Source organism: Helicoverpa zea, chromosome 3 (genome assembly GCF_022581195.2).
Source record: "Helicoverpa zea isolate HzStark_Cry1AcR chromosome 3, ilHelZeax1.1, whole genome shotgun sequence".
NCBI lineage: Eukaryota > Metazoa > Arthropoda > Insecta > Lepidoptera > Noctuidae > Helicoverpa > Helicoverpa zea.
Window position 1 is genome coordinate 1,146,912 of NC_061454.1, and position 24,515 is coordinate 1,171,426.

General features: G+C 37.9%; 5 protein-coding genes across 7 annotated transcripts in view; 2 read left to right on the forward strand and 3 right to left on the reverse strand.

The window, feature by feature from the left end:
- Positions 1-3,288: 3,288 nt before the first annotated feature.
- On the forward strand, positions 3,289-4,448 carry LOC124645676 (anaphase-promoting complex subunit 13). Its single transcript, XM_047185525.1, has 3 exons — positions 3,289-3,411; positions 3,701-3,914; positions 4,311-4,448. The coding sequence occupies exon 2, from the start codon at positions 3,702-3,704 to the stop codon at positions 3,912-3,914; it is 213 nt and encodes a 70-aa protein (XP_047041481.1). The 5' UTR covers positions 3,289-3,411; position 3,701; the 3' UTR covers positions 4,311-4,448.
- On the forward strand, positions 3,410-4,984 carry LOC124645673 (rRNA-processing protein UTP23 homolog). Its single transcript, XM_047185523.1, has 2 exons — positions 3,410-3,553; positions 4,311-4,984. The coding sequence occupies exons 1-2, from the start codon at positions 3,434-3,436 to the stop codon at positions 4,962-4,964; spliced, it is 774 nt and encodes a 257-aa protein (XP_047041479.1). The 5' UTR covers positions 3,410-3,433; the 3' UTR covers positions 4,965-4,984.
- Positions 4,985-5,142: 158 nt separating this feature from the next.
- On the reverse strand, positions 5,143-6,530 carry LOC124645674. Its single transcript, XM_047185524.1, has 3 exons — positions 6,083-6,530; positions 5,569-5,810; positions 5,143-5,318 (listed from the first exon to the last, which is right to left on the reverse strand). Exons 1-3 carry the CDS (start codon positions 6,399-6,401, stop codon positions 5,160-5,162), a joined length of 720 nt encoding a protein of 239 aa, XP_047041480.1. The 5' UTR covers positions 6,402-6,530; the 3' UTR covers positions 5,143-5,159.
- A 132-nt stretch (positions 6,531-6,662) lies between these two features.
- On the reverse strand, positions 6,663-12,125 carry LOC124645672 (pre-mRNA-splicing factor CWC22 homolog). The gene is made up of 5 exons (XM_047185522.1): positions 10,931-12,125; positions 10,135-10,792; positions 9,662-9,800; positions 9,182-9,302; positions 6,663-8,544 (listed from the first exon to the last, which is right to left on the reverse strand). The coding sequence occupies exons 1-5, from the start codon at positions 11,967-11,969 to the stop codon at positions 6,770-6,772; spliced, it is 3,732 nt and encodes a 1,243-aa protein (XP_047041478.1). The 5' UTR covers positions 11,970-12,125; the 3' UTR covers positions 6,663-6,769.
- Positions 12,126-13,244: 1,119 nt separating this feature from the next.
- The window catches only part of LOC124645943 (stathmin), a 29,127-nt gene continuing 17,856 nt past the window's right edge, over positions 13,245-24,515 (reverse strand). The window contains exons 2-8 of one of the 3 annotated variants that reach the window (XM_047185928.1): positions 22,643-22,720; positions 18,644-18,810; positions 18,018-18,232; positions 17,561-17,678; positions 17,289-17,429; positions 16,267-16,407; positions 13,245-15,783 (exon numbers count right to left, since the gene is read on the reverse strand). In XM_047185928.1, the coding sequence (XP_047041884.1) occupies positions 15,709-15,783; positions 16,267-16,407; positions 17,289-17,429; positions 17,561-17,678; positions 18,018-18,232; positions 18,644-18,810; positions 22,643-22,720 (935 nt within the window). In that variant the 3' untranslated portion in view covers positions 13,245-15,708. The remainder of the gene's footprint in view (positions 15,784-16,266; positions 16,408-17,288; positions 17,430-17,560; positions 17,679-18,017; positions 18,233-18,643; positions 18,811-22,642; positions 22,721-24,515) is intronic. The other 2 variants (XM_047185926.1, XM_047185927.1) reach the window with 2 other exon arrangements.

A 24,515-nucleotide genomic window follows, 5' to 3' on the forward strand; every position in this document is an offset into this window, starting at 1 on the left:
TGGAATATGTGATCAATATGTAATGTTGATGATTACATTTCAAGTATCTAATAAATTTTATACTTACTATACGACTTTCTGTACTTATGACCTAAATGAAATCTATTACTAGAATATAAGTCAATGATTACGGCCAAGATAAAGTGCATATTACATCATCGAGCTTAGAATTATAAGGAGACGCCGTTTGTTAAAGACGTATCTATAGTTATATAAATATGGGCGAAATATGAAACAAACTATGCAACATAGTTCTGTCTCACTCTTTCTAAGCAGATAAGTGTATTTGAAAACAGGGACAACAATATTTTTGTGATTGCGTAAAATGGTGACATTTACTTTTGAAATCCTCCTGTTTGTAGGTGCGTGCCATATCTGGCCATATGTCATGATAGTTGTGCTGTCAAATAGGTGCTCTTCGTGACTTATTTTTGCTATTTTATAGAAAATCACTCGTGTTTACTTTTAAGACTTTACTATTTCAATAGTGAAATAATCAACGAATATGCCTATGTGTTGTATTGTGAAGTGTGGTGCTAGGAAGCACTAAAATCAAGCTGGATTGTCTTTACACAGGTTAGGAACCTATTTTTGCTAGAAACTACATAAAATAATTCACATTGGATAAAAAATATGTTACGGGAACATGAATTGATGGTGAAAGTACTTATATTTTGGTTTATTTCTGAATAAAAACCTATATTTAGAAATAAATGTTGTTTACAATAACATGTCATATTGGCATAGTGCTGTGCAGTTGTCATAATAGTATCGATAAAATATCCACTTAATAAGTCTGCTTTTACAAATTTTAACATCAGAACTTACTGTCCCTAAGACACTGATGCCCATTTTCACCAACAATCTCTTAATCTAAGTGCCACTTGGAATAAGGGCTCTCCCAATTTTGACATAAATGACTATGGATAAGGGATACCTAAACTTTGGTGAAAACGAAATTCTTATTAAGTTTTCCGTAAATGCTCTTAGGGGATCCCTTAATTTAAGTATTTGTTGGTGAAAATGGGCATGAGCCCTCAGAGTTGTGTATTATTTTCAACTTCAACTAGCTGATCCCGCGAACTTCGTATCGTTTAAACCTTCCCTGGACCTCTATAAACATTTTAAAACCAAAAAAAGCCAAATCGGTCCAGCCATTCTCGAGTTTTAGTGAGACTAACGAACAGCAATTCATTTTTATATATAAGAAGATAACGAACAGCAATTCATTTTTATATATAAGATAAAACATCTTTATTTTGTTCTTTAGTTAAATACTAGCTTTTCCTCGCGGTTTTAGTTGCGTTCCGAATATATGTGTATATTTTTTGGGAATAGTTTATGATTTTATATATATATCCTTCATTTTACAGATAAAAAGTTTTAAAATGCAGTTAAAAACATTTTGATTATAAAATTCAGGATTTTAAAGACATATTTTATTGAAAATAATATGTTTTGCCTTTTTATTTTCACATGATGCTTCTACGGCGACCACGGGCACGGCAGTGCTTCCGCACGGACGAGCAAATCGGAATGCAAGTTGCAATATTTGCTTGAGAACTTAGTTACCGAATATAGGTTTCGAATTGTATAAATATTTTTTTCTTAGCACTAAAATTGTTTTGTACTATCGATTAATACATAATTAGCTCCATTTGCATTATATAACTTTCTCATGAATAGCTTGAAAACGATTGTAAATTATTGTATTTTTTTTAAGAGAGTATCTACTTATGGCGTTTCTTGCGGATTCTTCTTCATAAGACCGAATCTTTGGCACCCTGCAACTAGTCTGACGTGAAAGAACTTTCATAGGGCTATTTGAAATAATAAATAATTACTGTGCCTGTGTTTTTTTTTTTTCAAAGGTATCACCCTACTGAAATGACTCCTCCCATTTGGTTGATGTTGTTGAGGTTATTAGTATCAGTGAAGTTAATGTGATAGTTAGTTCTATGACGAAGAAATTATTTATACTAGGTTATTTTTATGCACCCAGTAAGACTCGTACGTACTTCTAACTAGAATACAATATCGATATTTGTTGAATCCGGTAGTGGTTCAACCCTAGTAATGGCAGCCATTTTAGTTACTACTGCAGACTGTAGGTGTGCAGGTTTTTTTCGTGACATTTCCTGTCCCTATAGTTATATGTCAATGTATTACATGCACATGTTTATGAAGTTTGCATGATCTGTTGCATGATAACATAGATATAATATTACTAAACAAGATTGCGCACGCTCAAAATATATATTTACGAAAATGAACTCTATTCTAACGCAATAAGGTACTAAATTGGTTGCATAATACACAGAGGCAAATCCGAGCCGAGAGGGATAGTTCGAACGGAGGCTGTTTGTCTCTTTCTAACACCTTGCCAGCATAAAAAAATGTTGTGATCAAAAGTTTTGTCTTCCCAAAAAACAATTGAATCACTTATATTTTTATCTTATTTTAACAATTGTAAGTCAACAAATTAATAACAATCGCATTAATTTATTCGTATTTATTATTAAAACATAAACAACATAAATTTTTATTTTGCTTTTTTTTATTTTCTAGCGGTAACCCTGAACATTCTTGGCGCGTAATCAGCATTTAAAATTTTGTTTATATTTTTTTGTATTTAATCAATTCAAACTATTAAAATGGTGAAAAAGTGTTGCTTTTATACTTGTGAAAGTGAATCCTATGGTGGTTGCAATATATCGTTCCACCGGTAAGCTAATAATAACATTTTCGTAAATCAAACAACTAGGGTGCCCATGAATTCTCGTTATGAGTCAAAATATGGGTGATGGATTTTAAAACTGTTGTACTATTGTTATAGTTTCCCAAACAAAAGGTAGAAAGGCGATATAAATGGCTCAGCAGTCTATAATATAGACTGCTGAGCCATTTATATATATTATATATATATATAATATATGGCGATATTATATATATATAATATCGCCTTTATTGTGAAGCAAAAATACAAAAAAATCAGTCTGCACTTCGAATCTTCCCGTTTTTATTACTGCTAATTCCCGCTAATTATTATAAGCCTATATTAGTAGTTTAAGGTCACAAACTGCGTAAGTTAAAACTTCAATACCAATCTGTGTTTAATAATCTTAGCAAACTCGGATTGGTCTCACATAGCTTAATCTCATAGTCACCCTATTAGTAAGGGACAGACGGCCTCCGTACTAACTGTTTCACTCGGCTCGTTTTTTGGTTAAAAATGCACAGTCCTGTTTACTAATATTATGTCTATGCATGATAATGACCTTTCACTTGTCACTTTGACATCTGCTCACTGCTGTCATAGTTTGACAGATAACATTTGTTTCGCATTTGCTTGGTGGTGCACATTTTTGTGGTTATCATATAAAAACAGTGCTTATAATTCGGAAACATCAGGTTCGTACTATAGTTTTATAAAATGAAGATCACTCGATATAAAAAGGTTCAGAAATACTTAAAGTTCTACTACAATAATTTTGGTTTTCACCAGCCGTATCAAGTTTTGCTGGACGGCACATTTTGTTTTGCTGCATTTAAAGTAAGTCTTCTTCTTATTAATATTACTAAAGAAAATAACTTAGCCACGTACACATAGAAGAAGACTTAGTTTTCATTATTGCTAGCGCGAAATATCAAAATATTTGCCTGCAACGCCAGCAATCTATTAACTAGTTCATTTGCACAGAATGGACAGCAAGTACCGGCGCAATGGTCGTTTGATCGACATTGTGGACGAGGAGTGGCGGGCTGAGCAGCTGCCTCACGAGGACATCCAGGTCCCGCTGGAGGAGCTGCCTGACCCTGAGGCTGACAGTGCTGACTCCCATCTTACGCTAAAAGAACAGAGCATGCGCTGGCAAGAGAATTTCCCGGAGCCCGCTAGCAATAATCAAAACTAGGTATTCTGACTAACTTAGCACCTAATAGTATCAAATTAATCATTTAATGTAACGTTACACTTATTCTTGTCATGTTATAATACTTTCTACTTGCGGTTTCATCCGTGTCCTGAGGAATCTACTTCCCATACATGGATAAATAGTAGCCTATATGTTACTCGGATTTATGTTATTGACTTTGTTGTGTAAATCAAATCAATTGAAGTTGTGTAAATCAAGCAAGCAAATAAATAAAATATACAAAAATAAGCTACATTACTACTAAGTTTCATCAAAACCCGCTCAGTAGTTTTTGTACAAAAGAGGACACGCATGCTCGCAAACTTTTACATTTATAATATTGTTAAGTATGATGGTATTATGTCTAAAATCTTATAATTATTTCATCTTTTTCAGGAACAAATAAACATAAGAGAACAAATCCCAAAATATTTGAACTCACAAGCTAAATTATTGACCACAAGATGTATCATAATAGAAACAGAAAAAATTGCAAAAAAGACCCATGGAGCCCTAACTATATTGAAGCAGTTTGGTATACATGAATGTAATCATAAAGAGCCTATTGGAGGTTCTAACTGTATATTGTCTATGGTAGGTCGGAAGAATGACAAGCACTACATACTGGCAACACAAGACAGGGACTTACAGGACAAAATGAGGGAAAGAGCTGGTGTTCCACTTCTGTACCTCCACAACAAGTCTCCGACACTAGAAAAGCCTTCACCGGCAAGCAATGCTAAAGCTGGACAGAGCTTAGAAGGAAACCCCAACTTGTTTATTACAGAAACTCAAAATGAGGCACTGCAAACAATGAAAAAAGTCCTTGGTGTGGAAGAAAAGGTTGAGGAAAGAAAAATTCCTATTAGAAAGAAGAAACAGCATAATCCTAATCCTCTGTCCTGTAAAAAGAAGAAGAAGAAAGGGCCAGTTAATAATAATAAGAGTAAAGGGGAGACTGTAAGTGAAGGTAAAGTTAGGAAAAGAAAGAAGAAGAAATTGCCACAACATCTGAAAGCGCAGTTGAAGGCTGCTGCTACTAGTAGTTAATAAATGTTTTTGTAATTATATGAGGTAGTTTTATTTTAATTTAGTAGGATTGAGCCTGATAAGTCATCTATATAAAATAGATTTTGTAATACAAGCAATACATATGACTCAGGTATTTGCAATTATTACTTTTAGTTACAAAACTAAAACACAAGTAGATTCATAAATGAAACACACATTTATATTCATAAGATTCTATTTCATCAACTTGAAGGGCCACAGCAACTTAAGGCGAGGAGTGCCGAAGGTCAGAATATGTATAAGCGGCAGGTTCGTAAGGTATACCGTGTGGAAGTGTGAAACTATGTCGTAACAGTCTTCTGGTCCAAATACCTCTTCACCATATGGAGTGTCCTATTAATAAAATAAAAGTTTCAGATCCAGGGTTACCTAAAGAATACAGATGTACGAGTACCTAATGCACTGTTAAATATGTCAGCATTGGCGTGATCACGGTCCGAGACAACTCGTGTCGCGAAAAAAAATCTTTAGAAATAAAATTCAAGTAGGATACTAAGTCCTGGACTCATTACAGAAAAGATAGAGTTGTCTAAGGTTCCGGGGCCTCGTCAAGTTCTCAATAAAGGGCCTGTAACTGACTCACCTCAATTGAATGTCGTATCATCATTTCTTTGAAGTAATTCCACACAGCAGTGGGCGACTGCCAGTAATACCACTTGAAGTATAAATGCGAATCTAGATAAATTGTTATCAGCACAGATAGTTTGTACGCGCCGAAGTCCCTTTGAGCTGCGTACTCAATCGTTTCCAGCATCAGACTGATGAGGAAGTTCTTTTCAGATATCATATAGTTCGCTGTTATATTCTTTTCTATTAGGAAGTCGGCTAGAAAAAAATTAATAGTGTCAAGTAGTTATGAAAGTGAAAACCTCTCTCCGAACAGTTTGTTTATTCAGTTACCTACATAAATCTAGGATAAGTGTCGAACTAAGAAAACCCGAACCCTTCGCGCGGTGGGCATTTATAAGTCCATGAACTAGAATAGCTAACTGCAAAGGCCTCTCTAGGCTTTAGGCGTTAGGCTAAACTCATTCGGAACAGCTACTAATAAATGTAATCAAAGCTAATAAGTTATGAAATGAGAAAAAAGGAAGCACCTAGAAACTTCCTCAATCCATTCTCCTTATCAGCATCGCCAGCCGCAATCATAGCTACAGCTTCAACCTCATTCATTATCATTCCAATAATTATATGGGGCGAGGGTTCCATTACCGGCTTCCTAAACGGAGGGGTTTCATTCTGTTTCATATAGTTCAGGTACGAAGGAGCCGAGAGCTGGGGTTTCACCATCCCATCTTCTGAGAACTTGGGTATTGCAGGGGCTGATGCTGCTTTGATCTTAAACTGTTCAGGACTTTCGGAAGTCGTTCCTGAACTTGTTTTTGAATCTAATATAGTCTCCATTGTGCTGTTCATAATGAATGTAATTATTTATTGAAGAAATATAGCAAGTGAACTTGGATCTGTCTTGTTGGTATATACATTGTAGTCTTTGTTGTTGACTTTGTTTTGTCAATGCGTAGGTATAAAAAGTTTATCTCTAACAAGTTTTTATGTGAGCTTGTACAAGTTTCAGGGTTTCAGAATGCTTCATATATGTACATGAATAATAGGAATACATAAAGCTGTTATATGCCTCGGTAATATGCATAGAATATTTAAATTAAAATACCAAAATACACAATTAAAATTATTTATTAAGATTTATAACAAACTAGATATCATATTCAGTACAGGAATATTTTTTCAGTTTTCTTTGTTTTCAAGTCATTAGCATTTCTACGTTACGTTCGTTCTTTTCTGCCACGAATATCCTTTTCTACTTCGTCTCTACTCTTAATATCTAAATTATCCCAATATCTACCATGTACCTTTTCATCCTCACTATCAGAAGATGATGATGACGATGATGACGAAGAGGATGATGACGATGATGATGACTCAGTATCACTCTTCTGTTTTTTACTACTACCTTTAGAACGTTTCTTTTCCTTTCGTTTGCTCGAACTTTCATCCTCACTACTACTATCCCTACTTTTCTTTTTCTTATCTTTTTTGGCAGTTTTGTCTTTCTTTTTACTTTCCTTTTCTTTTGTATCTTTGGAATCTTTCTTTTTAGATTTATGGTCTTCTGAATCATCTCTTCTTTCGCTACTTTTGTCATTATTTTGTTCGTCGCCATTTACTTTTCCACTGTCATTATCTCTTCTTCTAGATCTAGTGTCTTCTTCATCACGAGCTTCTCTATTTCTATCATTCTTATCTTTTTTGCGACTATTTCCATTAGTTTCTTCGCGAGCTTGTCGTTCTTCCAAATCTCTCTTTCTACTCCTAGGTTCGTCATTGTCCCTTCTGTCTTCTGCATCCTTTCTGTTCCTTCTAGAATCATTTGTGTCATCGTCACGGTTTTTATTGTCATTTCTATCTGATCTGTCATCATTGGTCCGTACGTCTTTCCGGCTTCTCTCGTTCTCTCTACGTCTATCATCGTCCCTGCCGTTTCTGTCATCTCTACGACTTCTCTGTTCCCTATCATCATCTCTACGTTCTCTTTCCGCATCTCTCTCATCTCTACGACTTCTTTGTTCCTTGTTAACTTCTCTTCGTACTCTATCGTCATCTCCACGTCCTCTATCGTCATCTCTACGACCCCTCACGTCCCTATCATCATCCCTGCGGTTTTTACTGTCATTATCATCCCTACGATTCCTCAATTCATCTTTCTGAGCTTTGTCATTTCTTGAATCATCATCCCTACGTCCTCTTCTCTCGTCGTTTTGAGATCTTTCATCGTCTCTCCGACTTCTATTCTCATCTCTTTGTGATCTATCGTCATCGCGACGTTCTCTATTTCCTTCCCTCCTTTCATCATTCCGCTGTCTGTTATCATCTCTACGCCCTCTGCCATCATCCCTTTGTGAGCGGTCATCATCTCTTCTGCCTCTTAGGTCTTCCCATTGTTGTCTTTCGTCACCTCTTCGGGTTCTTTCCTCATCCTTACGACCTCTACCATCTTCTCGTGGTCTTTCGTCATCCCTTCGACTCCTTTCTTCATCTCGCTGTTGCCTGTCATCATCTCTACGACCTCTGTCATCTCTTTGAAGTCTCTCATCATCTCGTCTACTTCTGCCTTCATCTCGTGATCTTTCATCCCCTTTTCGGAATCTGTCGTCATTTTGCCGTCCTCTGTCATCGTCCGTTCGGCCTCTATCGTCATTTTGTCGACCCCTGTCATTGTCACGTCGTCTGTAATCCCCATTGTCCTGTTCGTTGCCATCATATCTCCTGCGCCTATCATCCCCGTTTCTCTGGTCCATTCTATCATCATTTCTTCTAACATCCCTTGGTCTTGCAAAGTTTTCCCTATCTTGACGTGCATCTGGTCTGTTCTCCATTCTCTTAGCATCTTTACCATAAGTATCATAGAAGCCATCATGTCCCCATCTCTCAACAGGTTTCTCAGGTTCCTCAGCAGGTGTTTGCGGTACCTTTTCCTTGTTTTTATCTTTCTTAGATTTCTTTTCTTTCTTCTTTTTGCTAGATTTTTCTGTCTCAGATTCTGGAAAGAAATAGGCATCTTGTTAATAAATTACAACATCTAAGGTCATCAGAAAATTTGAGGCTTGAGATGGCGATGCATTCCACTAGCTTCTTCGACAAATCTTTTACTGTTCTGGCTGTTCGGCTATGGAATGCATTGCCCGTTACAATAAGACAGGCTCAATCATTAGCCGTTTTCAAGAGTATGTTAAAAGAACACTACCTTTCCTCTTAACGGTAGGATACTATTCCTATTTCCGAAAATCTATATTTAGTATTGACATTATATGTAAAGTATATATGTATTTATTGTTATTATTATATATATATAGTTTATGTATTTATGAGAACAATATTATTATAGGTACACAAGTTGCAGGAGCAAGTGTACACTTTGCCTTACTGCCTACCATATATAATCTTTTCCTTCTCGTCTCAATTCATCCTAAGGTTGTCTGGAAGAGATCGCTCTTAGCGATAAGACCGCCCATTATGTCACCTACTTTAAATACCTAGTTTAAGATCAAAAATGTAACATTGGTGTACCTAATAAAGAATATCTATCTATCTATCTATCTACAACTTTTGAAGATTGTAGAATTTGTTGGCCCTTTTATAATATTAATCTTATTGATGATGATGTTTACTATACTAACCACTAGAGCTGTCACTGGAAGACGAGGAATCATCAGAACTACTGGAGCTGGACGAGTCAGAACTAGATTCTGAACTGGAGTCACTGTTTAGCTTTATCTCCGATATCGGCGCTGGTACATTCTGAAAACATATAACAGGGCTAGTAATTAAAAATAATAACAAAATTGTTGGTTTGTTAGGTTTCTACTCATTTAGCAGACTTACAGGTCACTAGCTGATATGTTGGTTTCAATTAAGCAGGATGAGATTTATTATATTATACTAGATAGTACCAATTTAAAATGCTGTATAACATGCCATATAAAAGTTACCTCCTTTGATAAATACATGAATGTAAGGTAGCTTAATCTAACACTGGAATAATTTTCCAAATTGGTTCAGTAATTTCTTCAGCATGTTCAATCAAACAAACGAGCTCTTCAGCTTTCTAATATTAGCACAGATTACTAAGAACAGTTTGGATCATTAACTCTACATACCTTGGGCATCTGTTTCAAATGTTCTCTCAACTCATCTGTCAGGCCTCCAAGACCAATAGATGTGAAGAAATTGATGGAGAACCTTGTATTCTTTGGATTGTCTCTCGGGAAGATGCCAGAGAAAGCATCCTGCAGGGTTCTGAAACATAGGAAGAGCAGCTCATTAAATGAAGCGCTTAATATCTAAAAGACACATTATAGCCCTTGATCTATCAGAGTACATTAAATTAAAACCAATAACCATTAAGAACTCATCCATAAAATAACATTTGACTAACAATTTTCCATTTTAATTGAATAACTGGTTATTTCATAGATTGATTAAATCAAAGGTAAATCAAACCAAAACAACTGATCTTTTGGTTAGAAGATTAGAGAACAATGTTGTGGACATTGACTGTAGTGGGCTGATCAGAGTGATAACTTTGTAGTGCAGAATAATTATCTAACAAAAATAGACAATATTAACTCACGGATCCTTCAAACGATCATTCAGCTTCTTCAAGCCCATATATTCGGCCAACTCTTGGAACAAAATCTTGATATAAATACGACTAGAACTCGTCGTATCTTCTTCATTCAACTTCACGCACTCCAAAACCTCCCAGCTAATTGAATCCGTAAACAATAGATGAGCAAAGAACTTGCTGACATTCCGAAGCCTGTTCGTATCTAACCGGTGAGCAGTTCCGTAAGAATCTTTAAATATCTCCTCAAAAGGGCCAATGTATATCCTGTTAATGTTACAAAACCGTTGTGCTAGTAGACCGTAAAACTTCTCATATGTTCGCTGCTCAGCGCAGCAGTCTAAAAACATGTGGCAGAGTTCCACTTCCTGTCCTGGTTTCAGTTGCATCTTCATCAGTTTATGAGCACACTCCTCAAAGTCTAAACTGGAGTTTATAGTCAGGTATATTGTTCTTCGTAAAGCTACGAGGTTAGTTTCCGTATTGTCTATAATAGTGACTTCTTTTTGAGCCTCGTCTTCTTCCTCATCGTCAGTTTCGTCGCTTCCACTCTCTCCGGAGCCATCCTCGTCACCGGATTCAGCGTCAGACCCTAAGATCTCTTTGCTGAGGGTTTTGTATTTTTGTTCATTCTCCTCGTATTTGTCATCAAATTTGAAGACGTCTGGAAGTTATTAAATACTTCAATTAGCATTATTTACTTTGATGGTGTTAAACAATAATCTTACTATGTATTTACAAAGTTCATAACTACAAATAATATTTTAAGAATATGAACTGTAATGTACTACAAATTACTTACTCAGAATATCCTGTGCATCAGTAGCTTCATCCAGCATCATGAGATGTGTGAATTGCTCCTCCTCAGGTACTAGCTCCAACTCCTCAATCAATGCCGGATGATCCTTGAACCCATCCTTCCACACTTGGAACATTACCTCAATCATATACTGCACTCTTTTGTCTAACTGTCCCTCATGGAGAATATTCCTCAACATCTCAAATATAGCATTCACACCCTTCGAGGACACCTCAGTCAGTTTCTGTCCACATTCTTTCAAAAATGCTATAGCTACTTCTACCGAATCATCGGTAGGAGTTTCAACCAGTAATGTTAACAGTTCTAAAGCTAGAATTTCATGAGCAACTCTCTGATTGACTAAGTGAGCTATAAATGAAGCTGATGATATGCAAATAGGTTTGTCATTGCGCTTAAATCCTCTTTTGAATTGTATCATTAACCTCTTTAGAAGGAGCTCACCAATGTTTGGGAAACGAGAGTTGACAGCGGCTACCAGGGCAGCATAGACATTAGTAAATGTAGGTGAAGCAGCTTGAGCCTGTATCACTGATCGACATAACAAACCTCTACCACGAACTATGTTCTCTTTTAACAGTTCCTTGATAATAATACCAATGTTACCAACGTTAATTTTGTTGATGTGGCCGTGTATTGACTTTTTTAAAGCTTCCCAAGCCAATCTTTGATATGCTACTGAAGATTTGTCTGTAATTTGGGCCTGCATCATTCTGAGGCGGGCTGGAGGGATGTAGGCACCTCCTGTTCTTGTGTTTAACATGTCTGTGTCCTTAGCACGTCGCTGTGGCGCTTCTTTTTTTACCTCGGGCTCCTTCGGAGAGCTTGCTCGTTTCTCATGTTTAGCAGGTTCGCCGGGTGACCTCGACTTGGAGTGTCTTCGTTTCCGTCTGGAATCTCTGTCGCGGCTTTCGTCTGGCGATCTAGACCTCGATCGAGCTCGTCTAGACTTCTTTTCCCTTCGTCTGTCTTCATCATCACTGTTTCTTTCCTTCTTACGCTTACCTTCCTTATTTGAATCCATTTTGTATGAATACACACCTTTGAAATCACAGCTAAAAAACTACGATAACTTCTTTATACAATTAGACTAAAATAACAATTAATTGTAGATATTACGAGGTAAAATCTTGAATCAACAATAATGCGAAATGAACACACGATGCGCGGCCATTTTTATTTTGACAGTTTCGATTTTTTGTGTCGTCGTGTGACAGTCGTTGATATTTGAGTACCAGGCTTTTAAGCTAGCTTGCTGCGCATTGGCTTGCTGCCAGCCAGTGGCACTGACCATATGCCATTGTTCTCGAAGATCCGTAGCATTCAATCATATTAAGCCCCTGCGTGTCATTATATTTGTCTTTTGGAGATGGATGGATGAATTTAATATCGCTTTTAGGCAAAAAGTGATAATAGCAATTATGCTCTGGCACCTCTTTCACTACTGTAATGTACTCCAGCCGTTCCCGCTGAGGGACAAATAAGGTTGTGGGATGGATTTGCCAACGAAGGGTGCGTTCACATAGATTCACATTTATTAAATTAGGTGCTTTGCACATGGAGTAGTAATTGCAGCAACTGGCAATTGGCTATTTGGTTGTCTATTGGAGGTGGATAGGGAGTGTAGGGAGTGAGCGAGAGTCAGTGAGAGTACACAGAGGCAAGTACATATCGCTCACCTAGCAGTATAATGACACATCTACTTTTTTCTTATTTTACAGAAATGAGGGTCAAAGATTTTGCAAACGTTTGAAACGAGGTTATGACTTCATTTTATATTTCATCTTAGATTTTATAGTTTTAACAACTAATGCCGTACCGTTTTACCACTTTATAAATTATACACTTTTAAACACTTAGGCCGTAAAAACCCAGTTTCGCTTTTTTTGTAAATGTGTCATTATACTGCTAGGTGAGCGATATGTATCTATACAAAAAGTGTAACTCAAACTAAATAACATGGCCTATCACAATGAAACAGACTCCAAAATTATTGGAAGTAAAATCAATCAGTCAAATAATATCATTCCATTTAGGGTTTTACAAGCAGTACATACTTATGAACGTCAAAAATATAAATAATTTTGATTCATGTTATCGGCCCAATACACCCCTCATATATGCACTTCTAATATGTTCCTACTACCCCAATGTACTACCATATAGGAGGAGGAAAGTACATACACCTCCTGTAAAATCCCTTATGTTCTATCTCTATCTGGTTCCTTACGTAATCCCTTATGTAATCTCCTTATATTCCTACTTACGAGGAAGAGCTTCAGGTTAAATAAAATCCATATTTATTAGTATTTATGACTTTATTTAATACGACAATGAAACTACAAAAGTTGCCTGCACTTCAAACAGCAATTTTCATATACCTCACAAACTGAAGCACATTAATATAATTAATCACATAAAATATAAAAATTAACGATAATAACACCATAATAAGAGATAGGAGAGTGACTAACATTACGCAAAAATTACGAAAAACAATAATATAATTATCTGAAAGCTATATGTTGCATCGCTATACATGATTCGTCTCGATCGTGAGAATCTAAAAGGCTACACAATACCCAAGGCAAATTGGTCAGAGGTTTTCACTTCTTCACCGAGAAACAAGCTAGTAACTTACACCTAGTTCCCTTACTCATACAGCGTTAGTAACACAGAGAAGCAGCAAGCAGCCGCCCCGCGCCGCCGCGCCAAGCCTACATACATCATCTCTTAATATTATATACAATTATTATCATACCTTTGACGATAAAACAGACCGACGCTAAATGAATGGCAAAAATATACTATAAAATACAGGATACTCTCACTTAACAGTCCCGCGTTGTACCGCCTCCGCGTACGCATCAGCGTCCGAGTCGATATAATTTGTGCCTAACCGAACGATACGATACATAATATCACTAGAGCAAAAACATCACAGAAGCGGTTCGTGTCCAACACACCGTTACGTCCGCGGCCCGGCGCCCTCGCCATCTACAATTAAAAAAATATAAAACGCTATGAAGGCAGTTTTATACGTTACACTTTATTGATATCATCCGAGAGCCGAATACCGAATATACTGAGGCACTTCCGCTGGGTAACTAATCATCTAACGATCCGACTTGTACGGTCTTACTACAAAAACTTTAACCACTGTTTTACACTTGTCTAAAAAAAATGTGGCTCCAAAATGAACCATATGTCAACGTCATAATTTGACATTTTTTTAGACAAGTCTTAAACTGACGTTAAAAAGTTTTTGTGGTAAGACGGGTAATGTTTATTGTACCGATTGAGATCATAAAAGGAAGTGATACAGACTTATATTAATGCAGACTAGATGTGGTGGCGTCGCGGCCCGCCGGCGACGGCATACAGCCACACGCCTCCCGACTCCAACACAACACAGTTCCGTCAAATATCGTATAATCATTAATGGGCAGTTAATAGCGTTACGGCGATACAATTATAAGAACGTGATGAAACTTAAATTTAGATTATACCTCCCTAAAAATACTGTTGCGTATGATAAACATTAAAAATAATGATATAAGTCTATAACTAACGATTAGGGATACTTGTCATACCACCATCGAGCTGTCCCGCCAGCTTGCTTACAAATCTCATCATTCGTTAATTTGCCGAGGGTTCCGCACTAAACTAAACAGCTAGCCTCTGCGAGATGCCAGTCTACAAATAAACACTTCATCATATAAAAATAAAAGGCAAATATGCGGCTTTTACGTACAGAACCCTGAGTGCGACTGTCCAAGTTTTAGTATGCCAAGACAGAAGATCCAAATCATCGAATTCAGTGTTCCATTGGAATACTAAAAGCTGGTTGATAGGATCACGTCTAAGACATATTCAATTAAGTACATTCTTTGAAATAGGCCATAATTATTGTTATTTAAAGTGTACAGCAATGTTGCCATAATGTCGATGAAAACAATTAACTTAAACTATTTAATTTAGAATCAAAGATGTCGTAAGCATGATCACGCGGACATTGTTGTCACAAAGTAAGCACGTCTGGGGGTGTAACACAAATATTGTGAGGATGCCGTACGGTGCGCAATATTAGAGAAATATATTTTTTTTTATAAGTTTTTATCACAATATTTTTATATGTTACAACACCGACGCATTATCGGCCGTCTAAGTGGCGCTTCCATTTTACACCGAAGTACAAATTTTGCTACTGGACCAGCCAAAAGACCTTAACCTATCATCAGGAACCACTAACATTATCGACAAAAGTTGTCAGCACTGCTATTACAAATATCGATAAGATGTTCCACCGAAGCCGACTTAACTTTAGGAAATGTTAGTAATTTCTGATGGCTTTTCAACCATCTGGGACTCGGGAAACCAGTGTAACCTTATTACACCCATTTTCATCGACAACATAAACGTCCATTATTCATAAAACAACTATTTACTCTGCATTTTCAAAGTATACAGTTGTTTTAAGAAAACTGACGTTTATATTGTAGGCGAATTTGGGCCTAAGGTCGGGAATACACGAACCGCTTAAAGCAGTTAGGGGCGGCAGCTTCAAGCTGTCGACTGCACAGTAAACTGCAGAATTCTATGGACTCCACTGATTCTGGCGGTGGCAGCTTGAAGCTGTTGCTCCTGACTGCTTTAAGGGGTTCGTGTATTGCCGGCCTAGGGTGTTAGTTAGCCTGGTTTCCTACGTCCGGTCGTTCAGTAACGGAGGTATAACAGAGAGTGGTGTGGGATGTGCTCGCTGCCTAGCCGGAGGTGACGGCGGCGGCGCTGTCCACGCGCGCGCTCTTGTTCTGTCGCACCAGCTCCGCGCGCCTCTCCTGGGGAGACAAAACGAGACTCATATAGAAAATGTACTAGCTTTTTCAAATTCGTAACAAGAGAATTAATACCTTTTTGAAAATTATTCGGTGCAGCAGTTTTACGGTGAAAGTATAATAATAACTCAAGAACTCGGTTTTACAACTATAGTTAAAAAGATATGTTAGATCTACGTATCAAACTGATTTGCAAAATTCTCAGTGCAAATTAATTTATAGGCATAAAAATGTAGTAGAATATTCATAAGACATACTTATTGTAACCATGCAGCTTCATATTTTGATTTGTAACAAGACAATTTCGATTTCAAATTATTTTAGATCTTGTGACACAGTCAATTTATGAGTTTCTGAATACCTAATGTAATGATGAGAATCATAAAATCAAAGAACACCAATGGCCTAATAAAATAAAGTTTTATAAAATAGGTACTACATGGCAACACCTGCATCATCTATCAAGCAAAAAAAAACACAACCGACCTCCTTTTTGACGAAATCCAACTTTTTCTGCATTTCCTTCTCTCTGTTCTGTTCGGCAGTGGTGAGTTTGTTCTCAATATCTTTGGTTATTTCTTCCACCTTAGCCGTGGCGGCCGAACGCACCTCAGCTAGCTTAAGGTTCTGTATTTACGCGAAAAAAAAACAAAAATAAACATAAAAAACAACCATGCATAACACATGCTATATGAATGAAAGATGGATGAAGAAGAGTAATATGATTATTGATTTGACTAATGGCTGAAACGGTTTGATTTGGTTTTTTGAATTGCGTGAAAGCCAATTTGAGCCCCAATAAAATAATATCACTTAAAAAGCCAAATTTTGATATGCCATCAGCACATTTTCAATTTTAAACTAGGCACACTGACTTAGTATTGCCAACGCAAAAAAATAGTTTGAAAATTGCCCCCCAGCGAAAAGTGTCGAGTATAATTTTGTGATTACCTCGCAATCCGCTTGAAACCAGTTCGAACCGCCGCAGCCGGCATACAAACAGAACACCTAAGACCTAAGGTCACAACGAGGCACAGACATCGAGGCGCTTACCAGGTACCAATTTGTATTACAAGTTACTTTAAAAATAGATTAAATAAGTAATTAGATCATTTGTCACTATTAAGAAATAACAGTGAGGGTTCTTCCAAATTGGATGTTTCGTGTCCGTGCGGCTCAACCGTGGACAAAACGTCCAATTTGAAATGACTCTGATACACATTACACCCAAAGACATAAAGGCAATACCTGAAATATTTGTTGTGGCTGCATATCAGGAATAGTCTTTCGGATGGGTCTACCTCACGTACCCATCAGAAGTCCACTTAAGACTAAGTCATGACCAGTTACCATGCTGGTAGGGTCGGCCGAGAATGTGATCTACAGTTAGTGAACCACCATAGGATCTGGAGACCATTATTATTATTAAACCTGCTGCAGCTTTTCCTGGATGGCGCTCTGCAGCTGCTGGAAGCGCTGTATGCTACACTAGTGCAGGCGACACTCACGTGGTTGCGCAGCTTCTCCTTCTGCTCGGCCTCGAGCAGCAAGCGGCGGTCGGCGGCCTGCTGCAGCTTCTCTTGGATAGCGCTCTCCAGCTGTTGGAAGCGTTCGTGGTTGCCAGCGCGAACTTTGCGGACTTGCTCTTCCTATAAGCGAATGAACATAGAATTAAACGAGGGTCCTTCACGTTACACCTATCAATCAATAACTAAATTGGCCCAAACAGAAGAGATTCGAGAAGTTTTAGTCTAACTTGTGGAGACATAAGTTAGCTTACATGTTCGCGCAGGCGCTCAAGCATCTTCTTGATGTTCTCGTCGCGCTTGTCGGCGGCGGTGTTCATCTTCTCCTCGATGGCCTTGTACACTTCCATCGTCTGCTGTTCCAAGGTCAGCCTGTGGGAGAACGAAACACCACGTGAGAGTAGTCTATACCAGATAAGAAACCAGCTCTTAGAATAAGTATGCCTTGAAGAGAAAACTTGCATCTCCCAGGGATGGTTGAGTTAGGAGGCATCCTAGATCCCGCAATAAAACATTGTAACGGATCTAGGATGCTGACTCCTTTGGAAACCTAGATTTTGGAAATTTCACGATACTACATGAGGAATAGATGGCAATTACCACCAGCAACAAGACTTTGAATTAGACGGCTCAGGATCGCAGCTAATTAAAACCTATCCAAGTGGTTACGAGATGGTTCAGCAGGATAATGGCCATAGGAACGTCAATTACCTGGTCTTCTCAACACCCTCCAAGTGGTCCTTGAGGCGCGCACGCAGCTCGTTGATGTAGGCCTCGCGTTTCTCCTCGTGCGTCTCCATCTTGGCGTCCAGAGCCTCCTTGGTGTTGACGATGAAGTTGTTCGTTTGTTCGCTGCGGATGCGAGACGCCTCCTCTATCTTTTGCATCTTCTGTGCGATGGCAGCCATCTTGCTGGCTTCCAGACTCTGTGGGAGGGTGATTGGTGTTGTTTTTAGGTGATTGTGGAAATGGGGAAATTGAATTTGGTCCAAAACTTTCAGCATATAGGGATGTGGTTCCTAGAATTGCAATTATTTGCGAAATTAATTATTCTTTATCAGTTCTCTAACCAGTTATATTACTGCAGTGTTATCGGCAGTGCAAACATGGTGGTCTTCACTAAGTTTCATTTTCGATTTAGTATAGGTGTATGTCGTATATAATTTGAACATAAAATATAATTGAAATGCTTCACAAAAATTATCGAAGCCTATTAATAAACAAGAAAAGTTGATGCGAGATAAGAAGACCACTCTTACTGGACTTCCCTATTTTAGTTGTATTTTAGTAGTTTGTATTGTAGTTTAATCCTGAACAAATTCCCCTATCCTACTTACACGTCTCCTCTCCTCAGCCGCCTTCAATTTCTCCTGGATCTCCTCAACGGAGGGCGTCTTCTCAGGGGAGTCAGCGCGGCGAGGCACGGGCACTCCCACTGGCTCGGCCAGGATCACCTCGTACGCCAGACCTCCCTTAGACATCTCTTGGCAGCGGATCTCGGTGGCTGAGGAAGATTATTTAATTAGTACTTTAGTATGAAGTCGATTGGTTTAGTTCTCGAGGAGAACTACTTTCTTGTCTGTAGCTTTTTGGTCGTTTTTATAATCACATAAATAGTCATTATAAATTCAGAAGTAATTATGTACCTGAAAGATGTTGTTGTCGGAAATTATTTCAATAGAACCTATCTTGGATATTTAAGTGTGTTTCGGTACTACGTGATACTGCAGGTACCTACTGTGATATGTATGTGGTTTAGTAGCTAAATCATTAACAACGAAATTACAAAATATGTCTTTGCTGGCATACACGAAGAACACATTGCAGTTGCTACAATTCGAAGAATCAGAAGACAGCAACATAGTCATTCATTCCTTTACATGGTTCAATAACCACACCAAACGTACCTAAGCAATTATAACACAGTTTATCAAGCCACAACTAATTCACAAATGGAAGCTCAATGGTCACAAAATGGCTGGTACACCACATAACGACCACGTACAACGGCCATCACTCATAAATATAAACATTGGGTACATCGTCGTATCTGATAATTACGCTTCACATCATAAATTACTTTTTACGTTACAATTTACCAAGAAATTATTCATTCACTTTTTTTCTAGAAACGTTTAAAAGTAATCAATTTTCGCTCAGTTTTTGTGCGTTCGTGTTTCTAAATTGACGTTGCTCTGAACGTTGATACAAAAACGTAATTTGTGTTAGCTTGATGCGAAATCATAATCATGTAATTGTGATTGAGTCACTAATGTTTATAACTGAACATTAAATAGGAGGGTCATATTGACCTCTGTATACCGTTATGAAGTTATGACGCTTTTTGGTCCCCGATAAAGCTATAAAATATCGAGACAAATTTTACGACTGCAAATGTGGTTGTATGGTGTTTGGGCAGTGGCTATCGCCAGTTCCTAGACTTATGAAGGCTTATAGTTCTATGGCACTCCTTATTGGATCTAAGTTCGTTTTATGGTCACATAGGAACTTTAGGCATGCCTTTACGAAATACAAACAGCTTAAAGAACAAAGCTTTGTGTGCGTGATCATACATAAATATCCAAGGAGTTTACCTACCTACGTTTAAATGCAATCAAATAAATTTAGAGAGAACAATGAAAGAACCTCTAGTTAGTCTATTTAGTATCCTATAATTTGATAGGGTAATATGATGTAGGTAACACTAAATTGCTTTGAAATAATACTCTCTGATGGGTACTTTCCTCGTTTGCGCCTTCGTCCTATGAACATGTAGGTACCATTCGATCCGTTCTACATAAGAAAGTAGACAGGATATTGAAAACACGTCTTCCTCCGAATAACAATAGACAAACTATCTTCATAGACCATAGACACCGTAACAGTTATGTCACACCATTGTTGCATAGGGTCGGAACTACGCATCACTTGACGGTCGCGCGCGACGCATAAAGCCATAACTGCACACTCTAATCGAACGCTGCGAACAATGGCCGCAGCAATTTGCAATTTTATAGGTAAACGTACAGCTTATAGGAAATATGTTGTTTGGTGGATGAGTGCTGTGGCTGTATTGTGTGGTTATCGGCAGTTAATTAATCGTTTACTCTTTTAGAGCACGTATTAAACCCTCATTTATAAAACTACCGTGATTTTTTATAGGGAGGGCGAAGAAATCTCCGTCTATTCGAGTATTTAGTATGAACTTACTGTTAATACATAAGCACTAATTAAATATCTATGATACAGGCTCGTAAAAGTAAATCTGAACACGTAAAACAACGCCAATCGAACATTAAACCGCTTACCCACAACTGGATAGATATTATCTACCTATATCCATAGATAGGTATGAACGTGTCCAAAAAATCGACCGCAAGTCATGACCCTGAGCAGAGGTCGCGCCGAGCTACGCATTGGGCCTAAAATGTTTTATAAAACATCCCTCGAACAAATAACTGCCTACACTTTCAGCAATAAACCCCCTTAATACCCTGTAATGTAAACCAGGAATATAACGCTTTTAAATCTCCATATAAATTGTGCTAATTGAGTTTTCACATACAACTATTGACACTTCCAAACATAAACGATCCCCCAAATTACCAATTATTACATCTCCAACCGTCCCACTAATTTCTCTGACAATATTTTACAAATTAAGCGTAATTTTAAAGGCGTTAATTAACGTCCCCATCCGAATACACTCGCTAAACTCATTAAATTACCGCCCCCGACGTTTAAGGGAGGAATTCTTAAAACGCAACCGGGGTAAGGGGTACTGTTATATTCAAGGTCGGGTAAACTTCGGCAAGGAATGCTGTATTGTTTAATTATTGGGGGGAAATTAGGGGGCTCATTGCTCCCAACACCCCCATGAGTCATGCCAATTGCATTTACAATCGAGCTTATATTATGACTGTCTGCGAACTATGTCGGTATAAAAACAGGTGACTCACACTCGACGACGTAGGGCGGGGGTGACTTTCCATTATACGCATAAATATTTAATCAGAGCTAGGTACTTTGAAAGGCTAGAATAGAATAGGATGATTTGACTTTATTGAGAACAAAGCTTTCTCATTAATGCATGTTATTGTCTATGAACAATACGTAGTAACTAGAATACGTATCTATAAGATTCTCCCAAAATTTAAAGTCTACTGCATCAATTTTCTAGATTAAGTAGCTTCAACAAATACAATTTCCTGAACAATAAAAAAACTGAAGGGGGAAAACACGGCGCCAAGGGTCTTAAATAAGTGTCGGAATTTCACTCGGCCACGTGAAAAGGGGCTTCAAAAAAACAAACACGCGCCACAATACAAAACTAACAATAACTCACTTAAAAGGGGTGAAAACTCTTGACCCGCGACACAAAGGGGACTCACATCCCCCGGGCTGTGTACTATCTTTGAAAGGGATCTCACCCTGTATAGTGTCACGGAATAGTGCCGAACGGAGTGATAATGTTGTCGGTAAATGTAGGTGAAAATTTTACTTTTGCCTAACATTAAAACAAATTGTAGTGTCTTGCTTTTCATACAATGCTATGTCAGTATATAAAAGTAAAAAGTTTAAAAAGCTGTGTTAATGAATGAATGTTCGGCAAAAGTAGGAGGATCCCGGTAATCATCATCATCATATCAACCAATTGCCGTCCACTGCTGAACGTAGGCCTCCCAAAAACGAACGCCAAACATCCCGGTCATGGGCCCGATAATATGGTACCATAATTAAGAAAAATATGACGCTATAAAAGACTCCATTTCCTATCTACTCCGTGGCTTATGAAAGAGAATTTCCCAGTCTCCAAGCTGACTCAGGCTGAAAGCCTTACTTAACATCCTTTGGCAGTAACCCTTCATCACTGCACTTAGTCGAGCTAGAACAAGCTAACTTTCCTGGCAGCCAAATTGAAAGCTCTCCAAATGGCTGCCAGCTACGATTAATGTTGTTTTTTATCTTCCAAAATTCAGGATTTAAATGCCGAAATGGAGTACGAGTAAGTATACTGGTGTTCCGTTATTTATTTTTAATGTATATTTATTTTGTCAATTAATGCAGTCTGTCTAATATGGCAGCTTTAACTTTGAATCGGTCTCGAAGATCATCATTTTCTTCCATGTTATGTTACCAGGTACCAGAAACCGTAAGTACAAAGAGCAAAGGCTAGGAAATCCTGATCTTTTATTTGCATGGCTGTAGTTACCAGGAACCATGGCTTGGCTAGGTACATAGACAAAGCCAGGCAAATGCTCCCATTTGCACACAGAAGTCTTCAAAGTGTTTAGAAATTAAGCTTACTGAAGAATTGCCTGTAAAACATTACTTACTTATGAACTTGACCTTCTTCGGTTGCTTGGTCCTCGGTTTCCCTACTGGTTTCTTGGCGGGCGCTGACCTTCGGTGAGCTAGGACAGAAAGGGAACGTCAGCGGAGTCCGGGCCCGCGACGTTAACTACTCTTGCGGAGACAAACAGATCCCTCTGGCTTCGAAAAACAACTGACTATCAACTCAGCTTGATGAAGTAACCTCAAGTGTTTCCAAAGTCCCCTAAAATCGAAAATTAACTTTTCTGGAGTTCTGTTTTAATGTTCAATTCCACTAGAAGACCATAAGGTGCTTAAATACAGAAATGTAATCCGTCTGATTATACGAACGAACGAGCAAAACGTCAAAAACTTAAATTGCAAATACCAGAAGGCACGCCTTCATTGCCAAGTCAACATCCCCCAAACAGCCCTAAAACACAATCGAAAAACGATTACGCCGGTCAATTGGACCCAACTAATGTTTATTTGAGGAGCATTCGGACGCACGTTCTAATGAATCGATGCTCGCGTGACTGGTGGAAAGCATCGGTTGTGGTGAACAAACAATCGATGGAAAATGTCGCAGTCCACATAACATGTATCAAAGCTTTAGAATGTTGGCTACATGTACAGAAAAATTCACATCATGAGTAATAATAAAAAAGCTAGTTTTACGATCAATGTTTCCTGAAAATACATGTTATAGGAGACAACTTTTATAGCTCTAGGAGTCATCAGCCTAACCTTAACAAACCTATTTGTGGGATAAAAAGGATTATGTTGTTCGATTTATGATGACATAAAATACGTAGTTCGTATTTTATGTCATCAAGTCATTAAATTATTATTCCAAAATTAAATACGCCTTTCTTTGTATGAGAAGAAGATAAGTTTTGTAATATGCCTTGATGAATTTCAGACAACTCAACAACATGACGTCATATGCCCAAGATCGCAAATGAATAGTCATTTATTAGATATTTGGGCTCCAACTCATGTTGTTGGGGACGTCTCGGTAATAGTATCGAGGTAATAACGACGACACGACGCCGGGAGATGAGGCCGCTACGTGAGGGGAATGCGGGAGTTCAGACCAAATTCTCCGCAAATACGGATAATCCCTCACGGCAACGCTAAGTCCTACTTACACAGCAGACAATGTGGAGTCCAAGCTATACAAACTGTTAAGTCGACTTAAAACTTTAATTCTCAGCCGATTCATACGCAAAGTTTTAACAGGATATAAACCTGTGTTCATTTTTCGCGGTGGAGGGCATTTTCCCTTTTTTTTGGGACCAAATTACGAATGACAATGGAAAACATTGTTTCGACAAATATGTCAAGCAAAAGGAATGATAATTTCACATTTATTCGTATACATTACAAATCAAATAAAACTACCCCTCGCCGAAGAAATTAATTTCCTAAAATCCAAGTTCGCCAACCAAGCAATTCGAAATGAAAACAATATTTGTGATTGCACGAGCGTCTCGGGAGGGCTATCTATCAAAAGTTAATTATATAGCTTTCGCTATAATTCATGTCAAAACAATTGTCATGAGCTTGCCTCTTCAATTCCGTGTAATTTAGTCTTCCTTTCATAACGATTTCACAAATTACCAACCAAGGGGAAATATTGCGGCGAACCGCTCCAATCTGTGCTGTTTTACGGTACCGCAGATTGCAGATATGCGCTTGAAAAATCTGGACTTTGACTAGCTAGGATAAATGATGAGATGCTGAGAAAAAGATAAGAGATACCCAATGTAAAATTGCTGAAATACGCGCTTTCGCTAGTATATAGAATAGAAAAACCAAAGTTATTCAACCCGAGACGGTTTCACTCGTTACTTCAGAATTCAAATCTATAATTTTTCATCCATATTCAATAGA

What these genes read in the sequence shown, in the direction of transcription:
- LOC124645673 (XM_047185523.1), top strand. Translation starts at nt 3,434, where the DNA reads ATGAAGATCACTCGATATAAAAAGGTTCAGAAATACTTAAAGTTCTAC. An exon ending in TTTGTTTTGCTGCATTTAAA is followed by an intron (nt 3,554 to 4,310) that starts GTAAGTCTTCTT and finishes CATCTTTTTCAG; the next exon opens with GAACAAATAAACATAAGAGA.
- LOC124645676 (XM_047185525.1), top strand. Translation starts at nt 3,702, where the DNA reads ATGGACAGCAAGTACCGGCGCAATGGTCGTTTGATCGACATTGTGGAC.
- LOC124645674 (XM_047185524.1), bottom strand. Translation starts at nt 6,401, where the DNA reads ATGAACAGCACAATGGAGACTATATTAGATTCAAAAACAAGTTCAGGA. An exon ending in TGGATTGAGGAAGTTTCTAG is followed by an intron (nt 5,811 to 6,082) that starts GTGCTTCCTTTT and finishes ATTTTTTTCTAG; the next exon opens with CCGACTTCCTAATAGAAAAG. An exon ending in TGATACGACATTCAATTGAG is followed by an intron (nt 5,319 to 5,568) that starts GTGAGTCAGTTA and finishes TTTTATTAATAG; the next exon opens with GACACTCCATATGGTGAAGA.
- LOC124645672 (XM_047185522.1), bottom strand. Translation starts at nt 11,969, where the DNA reads ATGGATTCAAATAAGGAAGGTAAGCGTAAGAAGGAAAGAAACAGTGAT. An exon ending in AATGATCGTTTGAAGGATCC is followed by an intron (nt 9,801 to 10,134) that starts GTGAGTTAATAT and finishes CCTATGTTTCAG; the next exon opens with AACCCTGCAGGATGCTTTCT. An exon ending in TTCCAGTGACAGCTCTAGTG is followed by an intron (nt 8,545 to 9,181) that starts GTTAGTATAGTA and finishes ATTTCTTTCCAG; the next exon opens with AATCTGAGACAGAAAAATCT.